This window comes from Acomys minous, assembly GCF_964271855.1.
Source record: "Acomys minous genome assembly, chromosome: 19".
NCBI classification, from domain to species: Eukaryota; Metazoa; Chordata; class Mammalia; order Rodentia; family Muridae; genus Acomys; species Acomys minous.
Window position 1 is genome coordinate 40421318 of NC_140499.1, and position 22049 is coordinate 40443366.

Consider the following 22049-nt stretch of genomic DNA (forward strand, 5'->3'; position numbering starts at 1 on the left):
ATTAAATGCAATATCTCTCCATATTTTGTTTACAAAGAAAGCTGTGCAACTCACTGAAAGAATGGTGTCATATCCAGGTAACTCTTAGAAATGCCTGAAGGAGTTGGTTGCCCAGTATTTTCGCTGATGCCCTCTTACACAGGTCACTCAGGGATGCTCACCTTTTTCAAGTCCCATGCATATACTTTTAATGAGATGTTTTACACTCCATGCTGCCCCTTCTCTACACAGCTTTGTGTTTCCAGATGGCTTCCCTGTGTTGCTAAAGCTTTTGGTTTCCAGCAGCTTGAGTCAGTTGGTAGCAGATTAGAGGGCCATGGGAATATAGTAAGGATATTGATTCTCTAAGATCCTGCCCTTTCCCTATGGGGCAGCTGTGTTCCTCTATTGAAGAGGACACATTCTGTCCTGTATCACTAATACCAGAGACAGTGTTCTGCTACCTCTACTTGCTTCTCTAGGATGAGGAGTACTGATGGGTCTCGGGAACAGAGCCAGCCTCTGTGGTTAGGTAACTTATGTCTCCTTTCAGAGATGAACCCAGTACACAATGCCAATACTTTCTGCATTATATTTCCCATAAGACTCATGTCCCATGAGTCTTTCTTTCACTGGACCTTGATTGAATCAGTGTTGTCATATCAGACATACTTAGTGTCTCAGTTTTGGGGTTTGTATTTGTATCAGTCCCTTTTTTCATTGCTGTAACAAAATGCCAAACAGAAACAAATAAAAAGAGGTTTGACTCATGGTTTAAGGAGGCATGGCCTCCATGAGAGATTGTGGTACTTGCTCAGCAGGTGAAGGAGTAGAGACAGTGAGAGTAAAAACAAGTGCGCTATAACCCTCAAAATGTGGTCTCTAAAAGCTTCTTTCTGCTAAGCGTCACCTCCTAAAGGGCCCATAGGCTCCCCAGTGTCATCATCAGGGAACCATGGGATATATTCAAATGCATGGGCCAAGGTTGAGGGGTTGGGTGTGTTGTAATTTTAAACTATAATGTTTTGCCTTTGGCTCTATAAGTTATGACCATCTCCTAATACAAAACATACTCAATTTATCTTCAAGACATCCCAAAATCTTAATAGTCCCTACACTTTTCAAAAGACACAAGGCAAACTCTTAGCCATGCACCCCTATAAAATCAAAACTGAAAGTTACATACAGAGGAAATTTCCTATCCTGAGAAAGGAGGAACAAGAGGATAGGAAGGAAAGGATGAACTACAAATACTACAACATTGCAGGGCATGCATTAAGCCAGTGTGGTTGACATCGCTGAGCTCCAGTGGGCTTGGGTAGCACCACTCAACTACCCTAATGCCTGCAGCACACACAGCTCCTCTTATGATGTTTGTCCCCTTTTGTCTCCACTGTAGTAGCCTCTGAGCATCCTCCCAGCTGAGCCTTGTTGAACATTTCCTAAGGCAGTTCTGATAATATGCCTGGGAGGCTCCATCTTCTCATGATTCCTTTCCTCCTCTTGTTTTTGTGAGACAAGAATTTTTTCCTTCCAAAAAAAAGTAATCCCTTGAATTCACTCTAAAGAAAGGCGGGCCTCAAACTGATAGAGCTCTGCCTGTCTCTGCCCCCCGCCTCCCCCCCCCCCCCCGAGTTTTGGAATTAAAGGCATGTGCCATCCAGGTTCAAACACTGAGTTTTCAAATGAAAAAACTTTAATGTTTCAGTTTCAGCTTCATTTCCTAGAGCTTTGGATGGACAGGCCTTGGCCTCAAGACACCTTTCCAAATGTCCCCTGTAAAGTTGTTTTATGGTGTCTCTTTATTGGTGCTCGTCTTGTTAATGTTTATAGCATTCACCTGGTCTGAAACATTTAATGAGCCAAGCTCATTTTTTTCATCACAATGAATGATTTTTCTCCCTTCCTCTCTTCCCCGCCCCACCTCTCTCTCTCTCTCTCTCTCTCTCTCTCTCTCTCTCTCTCTCTCTCTCTCTCTCTCTCTTTCTGCTTTTTACCCAGAATTCTCAGCAAACAGCAACGGCCATGCCATAGCTTGAACGTTGTATTGTCTTGAAATTTCCCTTTCTCTGGAGTCCAACTCCAAACTGGAAGAATAAAGCCAGATTCGTTATTGGGATGTAAAACAATGACCCCTAGCCAAGTCCTGGTTGGCCATATTCTGCTCTTGGGTTTCTAATTTGTTATGGCAGAGTACACACTTGTAAGTCTAGTAGTCAGGAGGTGGAGGCAGGAGGATTATGAGTGCAAGGCATCCTTACTTATGTAGCAAGTTTGAGGTTACCATGGCTACATGAGACATGTCTCCAGGATGAATTGCTTTTTTTGTCATCATCCTGCTCTTCCAAACCCCCATTCAAGTGGCCCGTTAGCTTCTGCTTATAATATTCTAAGGCTCCCATGGTCCACAGCTTCAAACTCTTCTACATCCGTCTTGTGAACCAGTTCCCAACATCCATAAACCACACGTTTAAGGTTTATTACAGAAATGACCCAACTCCTAACATCAATTTTCTGTGTTAGCTTACTTTTATCTCTCTTACACGCAGTCCCTAGCAGAAGTAACTGAAAGATGACAAAGCTTACATCGGCTCATGGTTTAGGTGGTACATTCCATCATGGAGTCGGGGAGGGGAGGAAACGGAAGCTCTACCTGTGGCCCTAGGAATTTACTTGCTCCATTTAGCCAGAAAGCCGAGAGCTCTATGCTGGTGCCAGGGCTGGATTATGATGCTCAACAGATGAGCATCAGTAGCCTATATCTGCCAACTAGACTTTATCTCCTAAAGTCTCCGTGATCTCCCAAAGCAGAGCCATTGTCTGAAAATCATGTGTTCAAATACATGGATCTATGTGAGACATTTTACACTCTTAACAATTTTGTTTTGTTTTGTTTTGTTTTTAAAGATGCATTAACTCTCTGAAGGAGATAAGTAGTAGCGTGTGTGAGAAAAGGGGCAAAATGTATAAGATTTTCTGCTTGGCAACATTCTTTAGCAATCAATCCATCTATCTTGATTAAATATAAATCCACACAGGATGGTTGAAAAGGAACTTTTAAATAAACCCTAAAATAGAGACGGACCTTGGAAATGACCTGTAAAGGACTAGGGTCATTTGCTTGTTTGGGGTCCAGAGCCCCATCCCAAGGACAGCCTCGGCACCAAGCTTGCAGCAGGCCCCCTGGCTAGCTGGGCTTCTGGTGTATCCTCACTAAAGTGAGTTCAATAGTTCTTTCTGAAATTTAATTTTATTTTATTTTATGTGCATTGGTATGAGGATGTCACAACACCTGGAACCAGAGTTACAGACAGTTGTTAGCTGCCATGTGGGTGCTGGGAATTGAACCTGGGTCCTTTGGAAGAGCAGGCAGTGCTCTTAACCACTGAGCCATCTCTCCAGCTGCTGTGTTAACAAGGAACTAGATCCACAGCTGTGCTTGACAAAGACGGTCCTTCCATGGGCAAGCACGAGGCCTACAATTTACTGGGGCGTATCACACAAATAGCATGGTCTGACTCTTCCCGTAGGGGAAGTGTCTTATCATTTCCTGACAGGTCATATTATGTTGCCTCAGCTGTCCTAAAACTTGCTACAGTCCAGGAAGCCTTGAGCTTGTGATGGCTTTACCTCCTCCTGGCTACCTGGAGAGCCCAAGAGAACAGATGCACGTAGTCTTGGGACTCAGATATCTCCCGTTACCTCCAAGGGTCCAGCAACCACTCAGAAAAGCAAATTCTTTAGGAGTCCATGTTTGATTCTAACATCTAGTCCTGTGACAGTGATTTGAATGTGCCCAGTGACAGCAAGCTCACCAAATCTGCAGGTAGGCAGCCCCGTGCACAGTTGAATGGCCCACGTGACAATGAAGCCCTCATTATGCAGTCATCCTGACAGCTGCCAGTTCTCTTTGGTCCTGTTTCTGTCCTATGAACAATACCCCTGAATGTCCTCCCTCCTCCACACGGCAACCTTTATGAATTCCAGAAGACAGTTACTGATTAAAAATGATTACAGGGAAATTAAAATCAGCCAGTCACTTGCTGGAAGGAACATATTTTCTCATTTACCTAAAGTAGCATTTAATAACTTACTCCTACACAGTTAAAAGGAAAAGCCCCAAGCCAGAAACATTAAGAGTCCAAATATCCTGTCACTCTTTCCTCCACAGGGAGGCTTCCATCACAGCCTTGTTGCTGAGATGTGCTGGGCTGCTGTGTGAGGATGTTCTTGGCCTGAGTGACACCAGTGGAGGAATAACCCAGGGAGACCACCATTCGGATCTACTGACTGGGGAGGGGTGGGATCTGCATTTCCCTTGTTCTCAGGATGGGGGCAGGGGGTTCTGTGAAGATGGAAGTGATAAGTAAGACCCAGGGACAAAGAGGCTGTGCCAGCTGTTATGTCTGGCACCTTGTCCACCCAGGAGACTCCTGATCTAACAACATGGGGCCCCCACAGATCCAGAAACGTAGTCTGCTAGGGAACATGGAACGCTCCTCCTGACTAGACAGCCTGGGCAGTTATGAGGTTAAAGATCACAGTACCCCCAGCTTCACACAAAACATGAAATAAACAGCAGCAAAAGGAGATTAAAAAAAAAAATAGTCCTCATCTTGCTTTAAGCCACAGATCTGAACAAGCAAATAGCCTGTTGTTAAAAAAAACTACTTACCCATTACCAAAGTGCTTTGGTTATGTGAATGAGTCAGACCTTTATCACTGTGAAAAAGTACTTGACACAACTTAAGCGAGGGTTTACTTTGGCTCCTTTCAGAGATTCCCTCTATAGGCCCTGCTTGTGTTGCTTTGGGGCCTGTGGAGAGGCAGAACATCATGGTGGTAGGATCATGTTAGACAGGAAGCGGGATGTGATCCCAAGGATGTGGCCCCAAGGATATGGCACCAAGAATGTATCCCAAAGATGTAGCCCCAAGGATGTGCCCCAAGGATGTACCCCAAGAATGTGGCCCCAAGGATATGGCCCAAGGATGTGCCCCAAAGATGTGGCCCCAAGGATGTGGCCCCAATGATGTGCCCCAAGGGTGTGGCCCCAAGGATGAGGCCCCAAGGATGTGCCCCCAAGGATGTGCCCCAAGGGTGTGGCCCCAAGGATGTGCTCCAAGGATGTGGTCCCAAGAATGTGCCCCAAGGATGTGGTCCCAAGGATGTGCCTCAAGGATGTGCCCCCAAGGATATGCCACAAGGATGTGGTCCCAAGGGTGTGCCCCAAGTGACCCGCTAGCTTCAGCTACATCCTACCTCATCAAATTTTCAGCTCTGCCCAGAATAGTACGATTGGTTGGGAATCACTCAATCCATGAGCCTCGTAAGGGACATTTTCACTATTTATCTGCTTCAAGCCCAGTTTAGAGCCTATTTTTTCCTATCTCCTTGCTCTTTTAGAAACTGTCCCATGCCTATCTAGTGCCTGTATGCCCCAACGCTGTCTGTCTGCTCTTTAGGGACATTATGGTGTCAGCAGTAACTATGGCTAGTCTGCAGCCATCCTCAGCCATTGCTTTGTCATCCCGCCTGCCATTCCTGACCCAGCACTACGCCTGCCCGTGGGGCTTTTCTGGAAGCCTTTCAATTCCCCCAGCCAGGCTGCAGACTCTAGTAGCTCAGCTCCGTGATGGGAAATGCGCAGGTCCTTCTGAAGAGCACTTACAACAATGAAGCGCATTGGTATTTTTGTTCCTGCCATGAGACTCCTTTCAGGGACTCCCCTACTCTGTCTTCGTCTGCTATGGTAATAAGTTCTTACTCTGACCTCTAACCTTGCTCTGCGGGCCATAAAAAGCAAACTTTTCTCCACGAAGCCGTACTTTGTTTTCCTATAGAGTATTTTAAACAGTTTTAGGGAAGCATAATTTATATGTCATAAAATCCATCTAAAATGAATGTACAAATCAATGATGTTAGTAAATTATGGAATTGCACAACCATAATAAATTCCATTTTAATTTTATAGCATTCCCATAACTTCAAAAATCGAGTCCATTTTCCATTAATCCACATTTCTATTTCCAGCCCTAGGCAACCACTAATCTCATTTCTGCCTCTATAAATGTTCCTTTTTTATATGTATCATAAAAGTAAAATTACAGTCATGACAGTTGATTCTCAATATGGTCTGAGAGTTGTGGTTAGGAGAATTAGTTTTTGTATGATCATTGTAGAGTGTATGAACACAAAGTAAATAGTACACTTTAGTCTCTGGGCATGGCCCCTTATAATCAATAGATAGGGTAACAACAGAGTACAAGATAACTATCAGCATAACACACATACTCTTATAAGCCAATGTTTTATAAGTAGGACTACACTCTGTATAATGATAAAAATAATACATACCTATATATACGCATACACACAAATATATATATATATATATATATATATATATATATATATGTAATTAACAGTTTACTATCCTGTACTGTACAGCATTGTGCTATACTTTATTGTTACTAGTGTTGTTATTACTCATTGCTACATTGCTGTGGTCAGTCCCAAGACTTCATGAATGCTAGGCAAGCATATACCAAAGAGCTAGATCCCCAGATCTGGGCAGCACATTTATATAATTGACCTCACAGAAAGTTGTTTACACCAACATCACCACAAATACATCATTCCTGTTGAAACATTGTCATATCTATGATGTCACTAGGCAATACAAATTTTGCATCTCCATTATAATGCTAGGGGACCACTATCACATATGAAGTTTACCACTGAAATGTAATTTTACCATGCACGACAGTGTAACATATGATGTTTTATCTAGCTGCTTTAGTGTGTTTTTTAATGATAATTCACACAGAATGTCCCAGCAGCTTATACATCTTTATAGTTGAATAGAATTCCATAAGTAGGCATTTCTACTGACTTACAATGTGATGGTTGTTTTGATAATTTATTTGGGTCTGTTTTAATTAATAGCATTAGGAACAGTCATGTACATGTTTCTTATAAATACAAGTGGGATTCCTTCGACACGTAATACTTTTTGTTACATGTGATAGGAAGTTTCCAAGCTATTTTCTAAGGTGATTGTATCACTCTGCATTCCTTTTTTTAATCACTTTTTATTATTTAATTTATTCAGATTACAACTCAATTGTTATCCCATCACTTGTATCCTCCCATTCCTCTCTCCCTCCCGCTTTTACCCTATTCCCCTCCCCTAGGTCTAAGACTGAGGGGACCTGCTCCCCCACTATATGGTCATGGGCTATCAAGTCTCATCTTGGTAGCCTGCTTATTCTTTTTTTGAGTGCCATACAAGGCTTATCATGTCACTGCAGTCTACTGGTGGGGGTGGATTTTCAAGAACAGCTGTTCTAGAAGGTATGGGTTTAATTTGTATATCCTTGGGACTAGCAAGGCTTAGTTTGCCTCTTCTCAGAATTTATTAGCCATTCATTTTCTTTAGTCAAATCTCTATTAACATAGTTTGCTCTTTTACCCAGTTTTTCAGTCTCCTATCATTTTTTAAGATTATTAGTGTTAAGTATTGTGTATGCAGACAATAGTTATTTCAAGCTTTTCCACCCAGTTTCAGTTTATTTTTTAATTTACATAGTGATGTATTTTGAGGTAAAATGGTTACCTTTAGGAATCTATTTGTTTTTTTATTTCTTTTTATAGATTATGCTTTTGATATTGTACCTCTACCAAAAAAAAGTTTTGGGATGCTAAATTTCATTCTATGACTATGAATTTGTGGGTTTCTTTTCATGTGGTATTTGAGATATGGATTTGAGTTCTATTTGTTTATACTTTTTATTTCTGATGCTTGAATATATCTAGTTGTGCCAGTACCTTTTTTTCTGTCTTTAGTATTAAGCTAAATTTATTACATAAAATAATGAATTTCATTATGACATTTTCACACACTATTTTTTTTCCAAAATGACTCCGTCCTCAGCTGAACTCTCTGCAAGACTGTCAAAGTCAGTCGGCAGGTAAGCACCAGACATACTTTCAAACTCCCATTCTTCTCTTTTAGATATATACTTGTCATTTGCCAAAATGACACTTTCTTGATTATTATGAATTTGGGGTTAATTTTCTTTTTCTTTTTAAACTTTTTGTTGGTTCTTTGTGAATTTCACATCATGCTCCCCAGTCCTACTCATCTTCCTCATACCCCCCCTCACCCTTGCAAACTCACTCCCAACAGAAAAAAAAAAAAACTCACTGTGGAAGTCATAGTGTGGCACGGCGTGTTCCTCAGTATACCCTTTATCCTCACTTCTTTGCTTACAATTGTTCATTATTATGACTCGTTGGTCTGGTACAAGGCGTCTGGCTTCTGTTACTCTATCAGTTCTGAAACCTCACTGGGACTCATCTTAGATATCCTCTTGTTGCCCGGGGTGTTGGGAGGCTTGTTGTTTTTGGATTTGTAGGACCAGGCCCTTCACACACTCTGTCAGTTCATTGATGTACCAGATGTTGCGTGGGCCAATTCAAAGCCCTGGAAATGGGCCTGAGAAGTCTCTGAGCTGGTCAGCTGGCTGGCTCACCTGCTCTCTCACCCTCGGAGCCGACTCATCAGCAATCTCGCAAGCAGGACCAGCTCTACATTGCTACCAAGGCGAGGTGCAAGGCCCACTCTCCTGAGTGCTGCAGCAAATGGGAGACATGGACAGGTCTCCCACTCTCATGACTGTGGCGCCAGCTCTCCCCCCTGCCATTGTGGCGAGGACTGGAGAGGGATGTCTCTTCCTCCTAGGCACCACCACACAGCAGACTAGAGGCAGAGCTAGCTCTTCTGTGCCCATCCTGGAGGCAGCTCACCTGCAACCCCTACATCCAGGACCAGGTCAGCTGTGCTGCCTAGGTGACATGCAGGAGAGAGTGGGCTGCCTCATCTTGTCCCTGATTTTTACCGGAATTGCTTTAAGTTTCTCTCCATTTAATTTGATGTTGGCTATTGGCTTGCTATATATTGCTATTTGTTTTCTTAATCCTTTCTTTTTGGTTATTCTGTTTATTTTTATCTTATTTTGTGCTAAGTATTTTATTACTTTATTAACTTTTACATTTATTTTGGGGAAATTTTTTAGTTATTGTGCCATGATGAGAATTTGATTTAACTTAACACAAGCTGTTTCAGATAGAAATTAAATTAGTTATGATGAAATGTAGAAACATGGCCAATGTATTCCTCACTCTTTTATACTACACTACCTATACATGTATGTATTTAAAATTGCAACAACATGATTTTAAAATCATTGGCTTTACAATGTTTTTTTTGACAATGTATTTCAGATTGATCTAGGATTCCCAATCTTCTTGCCTCTGTCTTCTGAATGCTAGATTACAACGGATTCCACCACACATGTCTTTGTGTCTTTTGATATATTAAGCCAGAGTAATTTCTTTTCAGTAAATCTTGATCTGGATCACTTGCATCAGTATTTTCAGAACTGCAATTTTACTTTAGAGCTCGAATCGCCTTGACCACGGGAACCCCTCTGCCGAGCTGGCCTTCTGAGTTGTCCATATTTAAGGCCTCCTTTGAAATGATGTAGTGTCTTCGTCTGCCCCGTAACTGAAATCCTCTGTGCCCATCTCTGAGCCACTCTAGCACTAGGACCACTCCCTGAGATGACAACTCCAGGGTTTACCTCTGTGGACGTGATGACCTAAGCAATCACAAATGAGAAAGGCGTTCACGTAAAAATGTAGGCGCTTTTGATGAGGACGAGAGGAAAACAACGGCAAACACCCCACTTCCCAGGCATTTTATCAACAACTGCTATTTCCTCCACCGCTTGCCTGTCTCAGAGCTTCCTCCCATTTGATTTGTTGTCACCTTATCAGCCTTAGTGGGAGTTCTACTTCCCAAATAGTCCATGTGCCATCTTCTCACTACCCGTAGAATAAAATGGTGCTTCTAAAGCTGTTCTAGCTCATCCTCACCATGGTATAGATACTTTCATAGGGGTGACTCTCCAGGCCCAGTATTCCTGTCCTCGGGCAAGGAACCTCTGAATGTGGCGTAAACACTTCTCACTGTCCTATTGACTGGTGGGGACTTATTTTTGTTTTCCTTTCCTACTGGTTCTTCACAGAAGACATTCTCACCCATCTGTGCTCCAGACCAGGCCATATCACGCTGTATTATTGTAAGCCACATGATTACGTCTTCCATTTTTCTTAGACCGGAAAGAAAGTCTTGCTCCTTGCTTTCATCTTGTGCTTTTCTCTCTCTTTCTTTCTTCTCGTTGACCATGTTTCCTGCCAACTGACAGCTATATGTTAGGCCCTTAAGAGACGTTACTACATCTCAGTGTTTCAAGTGTATGACTTAGACTTTATTTGAAAGGAAAAAGTCTTTGAAGATGTAAATAAATAGTGATCTTGATATAAGTTTACTCAAGTAAGCCCTGTATTGAATGACTGGGGTTCATGATACATAGAAAACACTGTGGCAAGGCAGTCAGAGGGATTAGAGTGACAAAGTCACAAGAAAAGCTGCCTGCCATCAAAGCTAGAAGAGCCTCTAGAGAGAGACTGCCCGCTGACTCTTTAAGTTCAGACTTCTTGGCCTCCAGAACTATGAGACTAGACATCTGATGTTTAAGCCACAGCTTAGCCCACCAAGTGCATAACATGTGTTATAATAACTCCAGAAATATCTGAAATCTTCTCCAAACTGGCAGACTACCTCCCCATAAAGTTCATCATCAGATTAAGTCACACCTTGCATTTTTTTTCTTGAATATTCTACATCTGATCTTAGCTCAAATCCCTTCTGTTTCCCCAATGACTTCCTCATTCCTACCACTTTACCAGGCTCCTAACATCTACACAGAAATACCAGGTCCTACCACGCCCAACCTTCTCTTATGACGACAGAATTACAAAGACAGCAAAAAACAGAACAAACAAGGGGTGGAAGCAGAGCATTGAGGAAAACCATAACTATTACAGACATCTCAGAAACGGTAGCATTGTGATTCAACTACTGCTTAGGAGATTCCCACCACGTCTTGTCACTGTTGGTTGAGACTGATTTCTTAATTTTGTGGAAAGTCATGACTCACTTCCCTAAACAGCTGTGTTAGATCAAGACATATCCTGCTCTCCTAGGAAACTCGGCTCACGTCAATTAACTGTGGGCTCCTGTAGGTTCTCTTCTGACTATAGGAGAGGTCAATATTAGAGAGGGTCATCGACATTTTTGTTCCTAAAATCCTTTACATGCTCCACATTTACTGCTGTCCTCAGTGGATCAGGCCACTCCTTGCCTGGGCCCCCAGCAGAATCGCCTGTCAGATCTATGAAGAATCACATAGTAATTTGGCTTGTGAAGTTATCCCTCATGTCAGTTAACAAAGCTCAGTGGCTGAATTCTGGATAATCTATACCTGGGGCCTTGTATGTTAAAATGTAAACAGAGTCTGCCTCGTGGTGTTTATCCCAAATGCTATGACACAAACAGAAAGTCACCATTCTTCCCTACAGGATATGTGTGCCCACTGGCTCACCATTATTTATAGCATCATTTCCTGCTTTCTGAGCATCACTTTCTGTGTCTCATAATACAAAAGCAATATGTGCTCACAGCAGAAAACTCATATATGAGCAAAGTAAAGGAAACAAAAATTACCCATAATCCTACCTCCCACAGGTAATACTGGTAACAATTTTTATTTATACCAAAACAAGCTGCTGTTATATATATTATCTAACAGCTTATCAGATCACTGTGCCTAGGAAGCATTTATCCATCCTGTGTCTATTAGGAGAACCATCATAATGTCTTCAGCAGGTTGTACACTATGGCCGACTGACTCCTATCATTTCCTGCTGCCTTCCTGCCTCAAACCACCTACACATAGTTTCCAGTCTTATTTGCTTAAAATGCAGCTTACACTCCCAACACCAGCAGATGCCCTGATGAACTTTTTCTCCATACTGATCTGTCTGTTCTGAGGGAAGAGTACTAGCCTTCCTTTTATTCCAGGCTGTCCTTTCCTGACAACTGATGTACATAGATTTTGTTTTGCACTGTATATTATGGAAATCCTCTTTGCAATAACACTTCATACCAAGTGCAGTGCACTGCACATTCTGCAACAAGACTCTCCCCTTCCCATGGAAGCTATTTTCCCTCTGGCATCGCTTGCCTGTTCTCTATCTTTGCCTAGTTATTTTCTCTCCTCGCTACCTAGAGCTTTTCTGATACCACTATGGTTTCTCTAAATGCCCCAAGCCCCATGGGCCTCTCCCTTTTCCTCTACAGAACATTCCAGATGCACTTGATCTGATACACAAAAGGCAGCTGCTGGTCATGCATGTCTGCATATTCCCAGCTAGGCATCCGCATACGGGTACTGAATCGGGCATCTCCTTGTCTCATTAGCACATAGAGCTGGTCAACTGAGAAGCAAATGATAATAATTGACAATGGTAATGAGAAATAAAGAAAATAACACATGAAAGTGAAAAAGAGAATAAAATTATAGCTTGAGGTAACTGATACAAACCTTGAAAGATGCTCAGCTGTGTCCAACAACAACAGAAAAATCAATAACAACCACAAGCCAGTGTTTGAAAATAAAAATTACCAGACTAAGAAATATTGGCCAGGATGATTTTAAGTCTACCTAATAAATGACACTCCTCCTTTCATCTCAGACCTGAGACTAGGATTTACATAAACACAAGAGAATTTATCTATGTATTCTAAAATTTACTATAAGAAACTTGGCATAATTCTATGATGGAAAAATAATTTGAAATTTTTACTTCATTTTTCTCACAAAAAGTAGTGTATATGAGTTGGGAAAGCCTCAGAAAATATGATAAATGATTAAACATAAGTGAGATAGTTTTTCTCTTTAAAGTAGGAACTTGTTTTTAAAGTAACTAGGTAAGTGGTACATTAGGTCATTGAACATGAGTTTGGTGGTAGTTCCTCAGCAGGAAACACATTTCATAATTTGGGATAAGTTCTTTGTTTCCTTTGTTTCAGTTTTATTGCAGCATAATTGACAAATGAAAACTTTATGCATTTAGCATACATAACTTGATGACCTGATACATAGGCACACCACGCTGTACATATCATGACTGTGGCCATGCCTATTGACACAGCTCATATCACATCATCGCTGCAGCCATGCTGATTGACACAGTTATCAGCTCATATCACTCTTTCCTCTTTTCTTCCTTCCTTTCTTTGTTCATTTCGTTCCATTTTTCTCTTTCTCCTCCAGTCTCTTCATTTGCTCCTGTTGGTAGTAGGGGCACATAAAACTCTACTCTTGTCACAGCTTTATGAGCTTGGATGATTTTATATCCCCATGAAAGTGAGTTTGGTAGAGTTTATCTTTGTGCACCTTGTTTATTTAATCAAGCATAAAGCCTTCTGGTTTCATTTATATTCTTGCAAATATAAGTGTTTCAAACTTGATGATTCTCCATGGCATATATTAAAATTTTATTGTAATGGACCTTCAAATAAAAAGCATTACATAATGAGACTAGCCAGACCCAAAGTCGTTACATCTCAATTAACTTCTACACATTTATAATAGCTATTGCGAAGCACTACAGCTTCACAAAACACATACACACATGAAAGAAAGGAAAAAATAAAGAAAATAAAGAAGAAAGAAAGGAAAGAAAGGAAAAAGAAAAAGAAGGAAAGAGAAAATAAAGAAGAAAGGAAAGAAAGAAGGAAGGAAGGAAGGAGGAAGGAAAGAGAAAGAAGAAAAGGAAGGAGGACAGATCCAGCAGCGAACACATTAGTCAGGCAAGAGGATTAAAAACTAATTGTTTTTCTAGTTTTGTCACTGATATTTTCCTGTCTTTTCTGTAATAGCCATCCTACTAGGTCTCAAGTGAGAGAGAGAGCTCGAGCAGCTGTGCACTGGGGATTACCTTCATGTTAGATGTGCTGAGAGACCACATGGGTCACCAGCATTAACCTTCCACAATCTACTAAAGGGGCAGAATTAAATAAAAAATTATCCCATAAAATCTCAGGTCTTCTTGCTTCATAAGAACTCCATTTCAAAAATCTAAGAGAATAAAAAGAGCAAGGCGGTAGACCCTTTACAAGATATATTACTATTATGAAATAAAAAGATGTGTATAATAACAGCTTTTCTTATCTAAGCAGATGAACAAACTGGAACAGTGATTATTGTCTCAGTAACATTTTGGAGGTTGAATTTTTTTTTTCAGCCTGGTCGTCTTGTAAGGATGGCTTTCTGTGGGAGGTTTTCAGGAATTCAATTCATTGTAGGTTCTGAAAGATACAACGCCCATATCGTGTTCTTCGGAGATTTATCATCCTGTGTGTATAGAGGGACCTCAGGATCAACCTAGAGCCAAGTGCGTGCGAGCAAATACTCTACCTCTCTCATTACAGCTTTGCAAGTGCAATTGTGAATGCTCACCCGGCCACCTAAACAATTCTCAGCTGATTGGCATGATTAACAATAGCTTATTTTCTCTTTCCTCTGGGCTAAGGTAATGGGTGTGGAAGCTTTTCCTCAGAGCATAAAAACAACTCGCGATGTTCTTCTTCCGTTTCCCCTTCATTTTACTTGCAATATTTCAGATATGTATTCCAAACAATTTATCTCTTTTATGTTTTCATTTTAAGTTTAATAAAATGGTGCTTTTGTGGAGAGGTACTCTAAGACTAAAAATGCTTTTTAATTACTTGAAAATTAACTGTATGCATTGTGGCATAATTACTTAACCACTTTGTAATACAGGAAATAGCAGTGAGCCATTGGGTTGATTTTTATCGTGAATTGAGTGACATGTGGTAACTCTAGTTATCTTTGACAAAAATTTCTCTGTGGATTAACCTTCTCAAGAAAATCTTTTAACCAAAGATACAGCACATATTTCAGGTTGTCTAATGCTAATATAGGGCAATGGTAGAAATTATAGCAATGTATAATAATTTGGAAGAAAAACAACATTCATAAATGCAGGCAAAATACAAGTCCCTGTTTCATTTGTTTTCCTGAAAAACATGAGAAATAACCTACTATGAAGATGGCAGAACAAGATCAGCTCAACTGCAAGTTTCACTATAACTGTATGTAGTACTGGAGCACCACATTTTCAGTATAACATTTATGAAAAAAATATTAGATTCAGTGGCTCATCTGTTTCAGAATATGGATTAAGGCAATAATTTCCAGTTGCCATGGATGTTGTAGTACAGTAACAGAACACTACCTCTCACCTTCTGGCCCTGGCTTTGCTTGCCAGGACTAACATTTGTACATCCTTTGGTTCACTGTGGTTTGTTTCTGGAGTAGAATCTGGTGTGTGAGAATGGATATGCCCCAAGGGTCCTGCTCCAAGCTCCTTGGTAAGTCTGTTCCTCTAGGAAAGCTGGAAGATGGACATCTAGAAGATTCTTAGTACCAGAAAAGCCATCTGTTTGTCTAATCTCCGTTTCATTTGCCATTCTAAAGCCTGTGTCTCTGTACATGTGGGACCAAGATCATTCTCATGGCCAATTATCACTGTAAGAATATAATAAATAACTCTCTAACCAGATTTGGATCGTTTTTGATAAACGGCATAATACTTTTGCTCACAAATTATAGGCACAGGAAGTATCTCGCCATCTGTACATATTCATGCTTAAAATTCTTCTGATATTAGCAGATTCTTTTCTGTTTTGGATAATTCCAACTTTGCCTGGCTGCATGATTAAATGTTTCCTGGCTCCTGCTGGCTCTGCTTTCCAATGGAATATAAACCATAAGTTCTAAGTGGAACCAGTGAAAAATATTTGGTTCTGACCTCACTAGGAAGAAATAGAATAAACCAAATTTTTTTTTCTGGGCAATTGGGAAATTTTACAGCAATAGGATGGGAATAAACAGTCGCAATGTATTTTTTTAATGTTGATATTTATAATTTCTACATTGAATTTATTTTTAATACTCATAACGGCACTAGGGTCTCTTTTTAAGCTGTATTCATAAGAGGGTGAATGTGAAATCCTTCTGAAGAGAAAGTCTTAGAGTGAGGTGCAATCTGCATGGTGGCTAAGTACCCAACATCCAGAGGAAGGCTTTCTCAGTTACATCTGAACTCTGCCTGTGTCATCTTGGATGTGTTTACCTTCTTTGCATCTCACACATCCTCAACCAGAGAATGCAGCAAGCAATGGGCAACTCCTCTGGAGAGCCACACTCTTACGTCACTATGTCTCCATGAGGAAACGCACCAAGACTCCAACAACGTAAGCATCCTGTTCAGTAATGCAGGAAAGGAGAGAGGCAGAGGAGGGCTGAGCTTCATGCTTAACTGCCACTCACAAACCTGTGTGTTCTTAAATAGCTCTGTTACCAAGACACAATCTGGCTGACACTAATGCTAAAACTACTGGGAATCAACTGAGATCGTGGCCAAACTAAAGAGTAAGGGATAATGTGGTCCTGTGCTGTGTGGCAACCTCTGGGAGTATAGGCATGACACCGACAGAACACACACAAGATAAAGATGCTTACCCACTGCCCCATCCTACAGCTGAGGGAAAGCACTGAGAGAGGGCTACAGGTTACTCCTAAGTTACAAGTGAAGTGTCAAGATTGGGCTTTGTCTACTGGTGGTCTCCACTGCTTCCAGATGTCTCTGAGGGTGCTGATTCCTGCCTTAGGAACACTTGTAAGCTAAGATGATCACCAAACACCAAGGAAATGATTACATGTGCCTAAAAGCTACAACCTCTCCAATGGAGACTCAATCACTGTACAGCAAGAAAGCAGAAAGGTAGGGATGGCAGTGTGGTGATAAGAGGGCATTTGGAGTGACTGTGATCAAAATATGTCACATACACTATGATGAAACTTACTATTTTATAATGTATGCTATTTTTTAAAAAGCAACTATATAGAATCTGTATGACTTTATGAAGAGGAATAAAAGGATTGTATGTGGAGCCTTTCTTTGGAGAACATTTCGGTTGCCTTTCAAGAGAACAGATCAATAGATTTTTGTCTATCTTTTGGTTTTTATGATGGAGTCTTGCTGTATTGCCCAGGCTGGGCTGAAACTCATTATCCTCCTATAAAATGTTAATGACAATAGCTTAAGATGTGTGGAGTATATGTAATGGCATCTGTTGTGACTGATAGTGACCCTTAGGAGCTTGTACGTCAGTAAGCACCAATAATTTCTTATGAATAATATTATAGATATAAATTATATTTCTGCCTGTATTACATCAGCCTTACACAACAAAGTGCCACAAGTTAGCAGCTACAACAGGAAAAGTTCATTTTCTCTCAGTTCTGCAGGTTGGAAGTCTGAGATCAAAGTGACAGCAAGCTTGGCCCCTTCTGAGGACTCTGCCCTGGGCTTGTAGATGGCCCTCTGCTCAGTGTCTTCACATGTCTGCCCCTAGTCCTTATGATAAGGACATTTGTCATATTGGGTTAGTGTTCACCCTTACAGCCTCATTATGCTTGTTAAGTCTTTAAAGACCGTTTCCAAATACAGTCACATGCTGACACACTGGGGAGAGCACAGGGCTTTAATACATGAAGTTTGGGATGAGATAATCCATCCCAATAGCCCTATACAGATAGATAGACAGATAGATAGATAGATATAGATATAGATATAGGGTGTGTATATATATATACATATATATTATATGTCTATTTAATCCGTACTTAGGATTCCTGTAACTCTTGTTGTGTGACAATGAAAAGGACACACATTCCAAGTGTAATTTCTCCAGCTTAATTAACATGAGGGCTGTTAGCAAACTTATTAGGAACGGGCACTCTACAGCCAACTGTTATTTAATTTCCAGGCTCCTGAGACTGACTGCTCTCTTAATGTTGGCAAAGGTGAGGATGTCTGGGGAAACCATGAGGCTGCTGGTTGCCTGTCAGAATGCCTGTGTGGTGTCAGAGATGAAAGGCTCACTGTGGTCAGCAAGAAAGAGGCTTGCACCGTGAGCATCCTTCAGCCTCGGATCTCTTTGATTCTTCATGAGGCATGTCCCAAAGGCTGGGACACTGGACTACACACGAAAGGAGCAGAAGAGAATGTGGGGCTACCATTCACTCCTTTTCAGTACACAGGCTGAGCTTCAAAGTGAATGCACAGGGTTTTCTTTGATTGCTGTTTCTAAGGAATGGCGTTTATCCAGGAAATGGCATCTCCTCATCCTACCTACCTTCCTCTCTCCCTCTTCTGTATTTCCTTATTGCCTCTGGAGTATTTATTGAGTGAGGACCTGCCCTAGGCCAAGCACTCTGTGTGGTCCTGTTGGGGTCAGGGGTATTCTGCTTTATATGTCTTACTCAAATAACCTCTCCCCTGTTCTGGGCTAGGCTGTGGTTTGGTGTTTTCCCCACCAGTTCTTTGACAAAGCTAAACACCACCTGGATTAGCATGTCCAAGCCTCTTTTGCCCTCAAAATTGTCAGTCTTTCTGGTAAAACTGACAGCACTTTGGGCTGAGTCCCTGACCACCTCCCACAAGCCCTCCCTCACAGCCAGGGGCCACACTGGTCCCTGCCCCTTCCTGTCTAGTGGTTATCGCTTGCTCCCAGGCTGCTTTGTCCCCCTCCCCTCCCTTTATAAAAGCTGTTCTTTTTTATTCCTCCCACTTCTTCCTCTTCTCATTTTGACTGCTTTTTAAACTCACGTTGATCATCTCCGATGAGCTAGCTTAGTGTGCAAAAATAAAGGTTCCTATGAACTGCTTCCTCTCGGCCCACGGTTTATTCCACAGAACAAAGGTGTGCCCCAGAATTCCTGCCCAGCATACCTGGGTGCAAGGAAGAGGCGCCCATTTAACCCTTCAACCTTCGCTCAGCCTACACTTTTTTCTCTCTCTTAATCAATATATTTTCTAAAGGAAAGTGGGGCAAAAAGTATAGAGGGTCAAAGACGCAATTCCATAATGTTTAAATCTTATCTCCAGGCTCAAAGATGTTAAGACTAATGTCTTGAAGGGATCTCAACACAAGTACAGAGTCTCCTTGACATTTTCATTTCTACAACTTCATTTGATTGGAAAGAAATGATCAGACCAGCTGTTTTATTTATTAATTAATGAAGGCAGAGTTGTCACCCCTGTACATGCCAGTCCAGGGCTAACTGCTTCCCTCTACCCCTGCTAATCAAATAAGAGCCATTGTTCCGCCACAGGGGAGTCTCGTGCCTGTTGGAGGGCTCCATGAATCTCCATGTTCTTCCTGAAACTCCAGACAATGTCACTTGTCCCAGTACCAGAGTCAGATACTAAGAGGGACTTCACTAATGTGTGGATAATAGATCAACACGAAGAATGCTCTCTGGGCTCAGGAAATCCATTCCTCCTCCATTCCAGTGTGCTTGCATGTGTATCACTCCTGTGGACATGTAGAATGTGGTTTTCAGCATAATTAGTCTCTGAATACTAAGCACTTTGTCCTCCTCATCCAGATTGTCCGTACCCTGACAACAGGGACGGGGCTTCACACATTTTGTTCCATATTGACCTCTATTGCTAAAGAGATGGTATTTACAAATAATACTTGTTTCCCCTTGCATGACAGTGAGGTCTGTTAGGAATCACATTTAGAGAGATGCTTTTGTAGAAGCCATACTTTAAATAAATCCACAGGGGCGGTTATTTCTCACATACTTCAAATGGAGAGATAAATTATCAGCCAAGTGATAATTTGGTCTGAGCCCATTTCTTGGGCAGTTGCTCTGTATGGAACATCCAGCCAGACCACATATGCATCTCATGTGGGTTCAGGCTTAGCCCACAGGACTTTTTGTCGCCAGTCCTTATGGCCATAGCAGTATATATGGACCCGCTACCTTCTCCTCCATTGCATGTACCCTCACCTGACCCTTCCGGTGTGGAGGACTCACTGCTCCCTGCAGCATCCCAGATGTCTCTACTCTGCCGTTCTAAGTAGATTTGCAGTAAGTTAGCAGACTTGACTCTACGGAGACTGCACCTTGGCTTTTCAGGAAACTTTAAACTTAATCTGCATAAGAAATAACCTGCAGAAGATAACGAACCCTAGCAAGGCTCACAGCAGGATTCCAAGCTGTGTTCTAGCAAGTCAGAAGAGTAAGTGTTAATCTGTTAATCGCTGGCATGCTGCTCAGAGGGGCACCCCACTCAGCCTGCCCCCGTCCCAACTCTTATGCTGCTGCAGCGAGATTTGGTGGCATCTAGGCAGAGCCCCCTGATGGAACAGCTCTCCCAGTCCTTTTCCAGTAAGGAGTGGTCACAGTGATCTTTCCCACTGCACACAAAGGCAAGGCGCTCCTTAAAGGGACCTTCCAGCTCCTCCATGCAGTCGCCAACCAGAGTAAGTGCTGGCTCAGGAGCCTCAGTTTTTGCCTGAGGATGAGTGCGGAGGGGTCTTGAGAAGCCTCCACTTCCGCATCCTCCAAAGCCCTGGAGAGAGGCAATTGACAAGCAGAGTGGATGGGTCCGCGGGGCCCGGCTTGCGGTTTGCTGCTTCTCGGGATGCTCCTCTCCAGTTGAGCATCCTGCCTGTGATCCAGTGGGTGCTGGTGGAGCATCTTGCGGTTATGCCTGCATTGCTTTGAGCCAGCGCCCAGAAGCCAGCCCTCTGCATTCAGGCACCTCGGACTGGCTCCAGGCAGGGCTGTGTGCAGTCACCATGAATGCTCAGCTCTAGGCTTCTGCATCAGCCTCCTGACCACATGGATCTGCCTGTTTAATCAGCCGCGATCACAGCCTGGCAAGATTGGGGAGGCTGATCCGCGCTCCAGCTGCTGAGACAACTTCCAGCTTGGCTGTTTACTTCTTTGGGTCCCGGGGACTCTGTCCTGCACCGCAGCTTGTCCTGACACTCTCTGGGCTCTGAAGTCAGCTGCTGGAACTCCTCTGAAGGCATCCAGGAAGGTGGGGCAAAAGGGGCTAAAAGATAGCAGAAATCCCCCCAACTGTTCACCCTCTGCCTACCGCCTGCGCTGTGGGGTTCTGAGAGGACCTTGCGCTGTCCTGGGAAGCAATGCAAGTCTCCATAGCCTGCACAGAGCACAATTTGAAGAGCCGAAATGGTGAGGACCGACTTCTGAGCAAACAGAGCTCCACCGCCCCCAATGTGGTGAACGCAGCCCGGGCCAAATTCCGTACTGTCGCTATCATCGCTCGCAGCCTGGGGACCTTCACCCCTCAGCATCACATTTCTCTCAAAGAGTCCACCGCAAAGCAGACTGGCATGAAATATAGGTATGGATGCGAGATGACTCTGCCCGGGGTTTTCGGTGTTCTTTGCCGTTCAGCTAGGCAGTTCTTCAGGCTTTGGAGTGACTTAACTCAGCGCTGGTTTGCCTAATTTAGAATTCTCAGGTGTTTGCTTTTAAATTAGCCTTTGGGGGAGGGGGCAGGGGTGAGAAGCCCAAGGTGCTTGCTGTGCTGGCATGTGTGCGAATTTTAAGACTGGCCCATTTTGTATATTCTAAGTGTTATGAACACCTTAGGACCGTAATGAATTCCAGGCAGTGGAGAAAACATACAGAAGAGCTGAAAACTCTTTTCTCTTAGGACAGTTTGTTAGGAGCACAAGTGTGTGTCCTGCTTGATGCACAGGCAGCAGATTCTGTGCTTATCCTATCAGAACGTATCCCATCCGGTACCTGACTCTTGCATTTGAGAGACCAAGGCATGGTAAGCACAGCTTTTAAGGAAGGTTTGTGGCAGCAAGAAACCCCTATAATGGTACAATAGAGTGAGCCCTGCTGTATTTAAATCTAAATTACCGCCTGAAATGAATGAAGTGTGAGTGTTGTGAAATACAGAGGGTCAGTTTTTCAATGCTCATGGATGTCTGGATTTCTATTTCCTGCGTCATAAAGAATTCATTGTTCTCATAGATAGAAATCCTCCTGTAGTTAAAAAGAAAGATCCACCATTCCATAGTGTGGTTCCTGCCACTTGATTGTGTTTTCTCTGCAAGAGTCTGAGGGTTCAAGGGAGCGAGGCGGCTGACATGTCCTCCAATGTCTTTGGCTCTTCTCATTTGCAGATGTAACTGTTGCTTACTTAGGATAAGACAAACTCAG

General features: G+C 42.4%; 1 protein-coding gene across 3 annotated transcripts in view; it reads left to right on the forward strand.

Moving 5' to 3' along the window:
- KCNAB1 (potassium voltage-gated channel subfamily A regulatory beta subunit 1) overlaps window positions 1–22049 on the forward strand; it is a 364151-nt gene that overhangs the window by 109872 nt on the left and 232230 nt on the right. Inside the window, exon 1 of one of the 3 annotated variants that reach the window (XM_084768651.1) lies at window positions 19065–21216. The exons of the other annotated variants lie outside the window; for them this stretch is intronic. Within the exon in view, the coding sequence (XP_084624777.1) occupies window positions 20996–21216 (221 nt within the window). The 5' untranslated portion in view covers window positions 19065–20995. Of the gene's footprint in view, window positions 1–19064; window positions 21217–22049 lie in introns of those variants that run through there. 3 annotated transcript variants of the gene reach the window in all.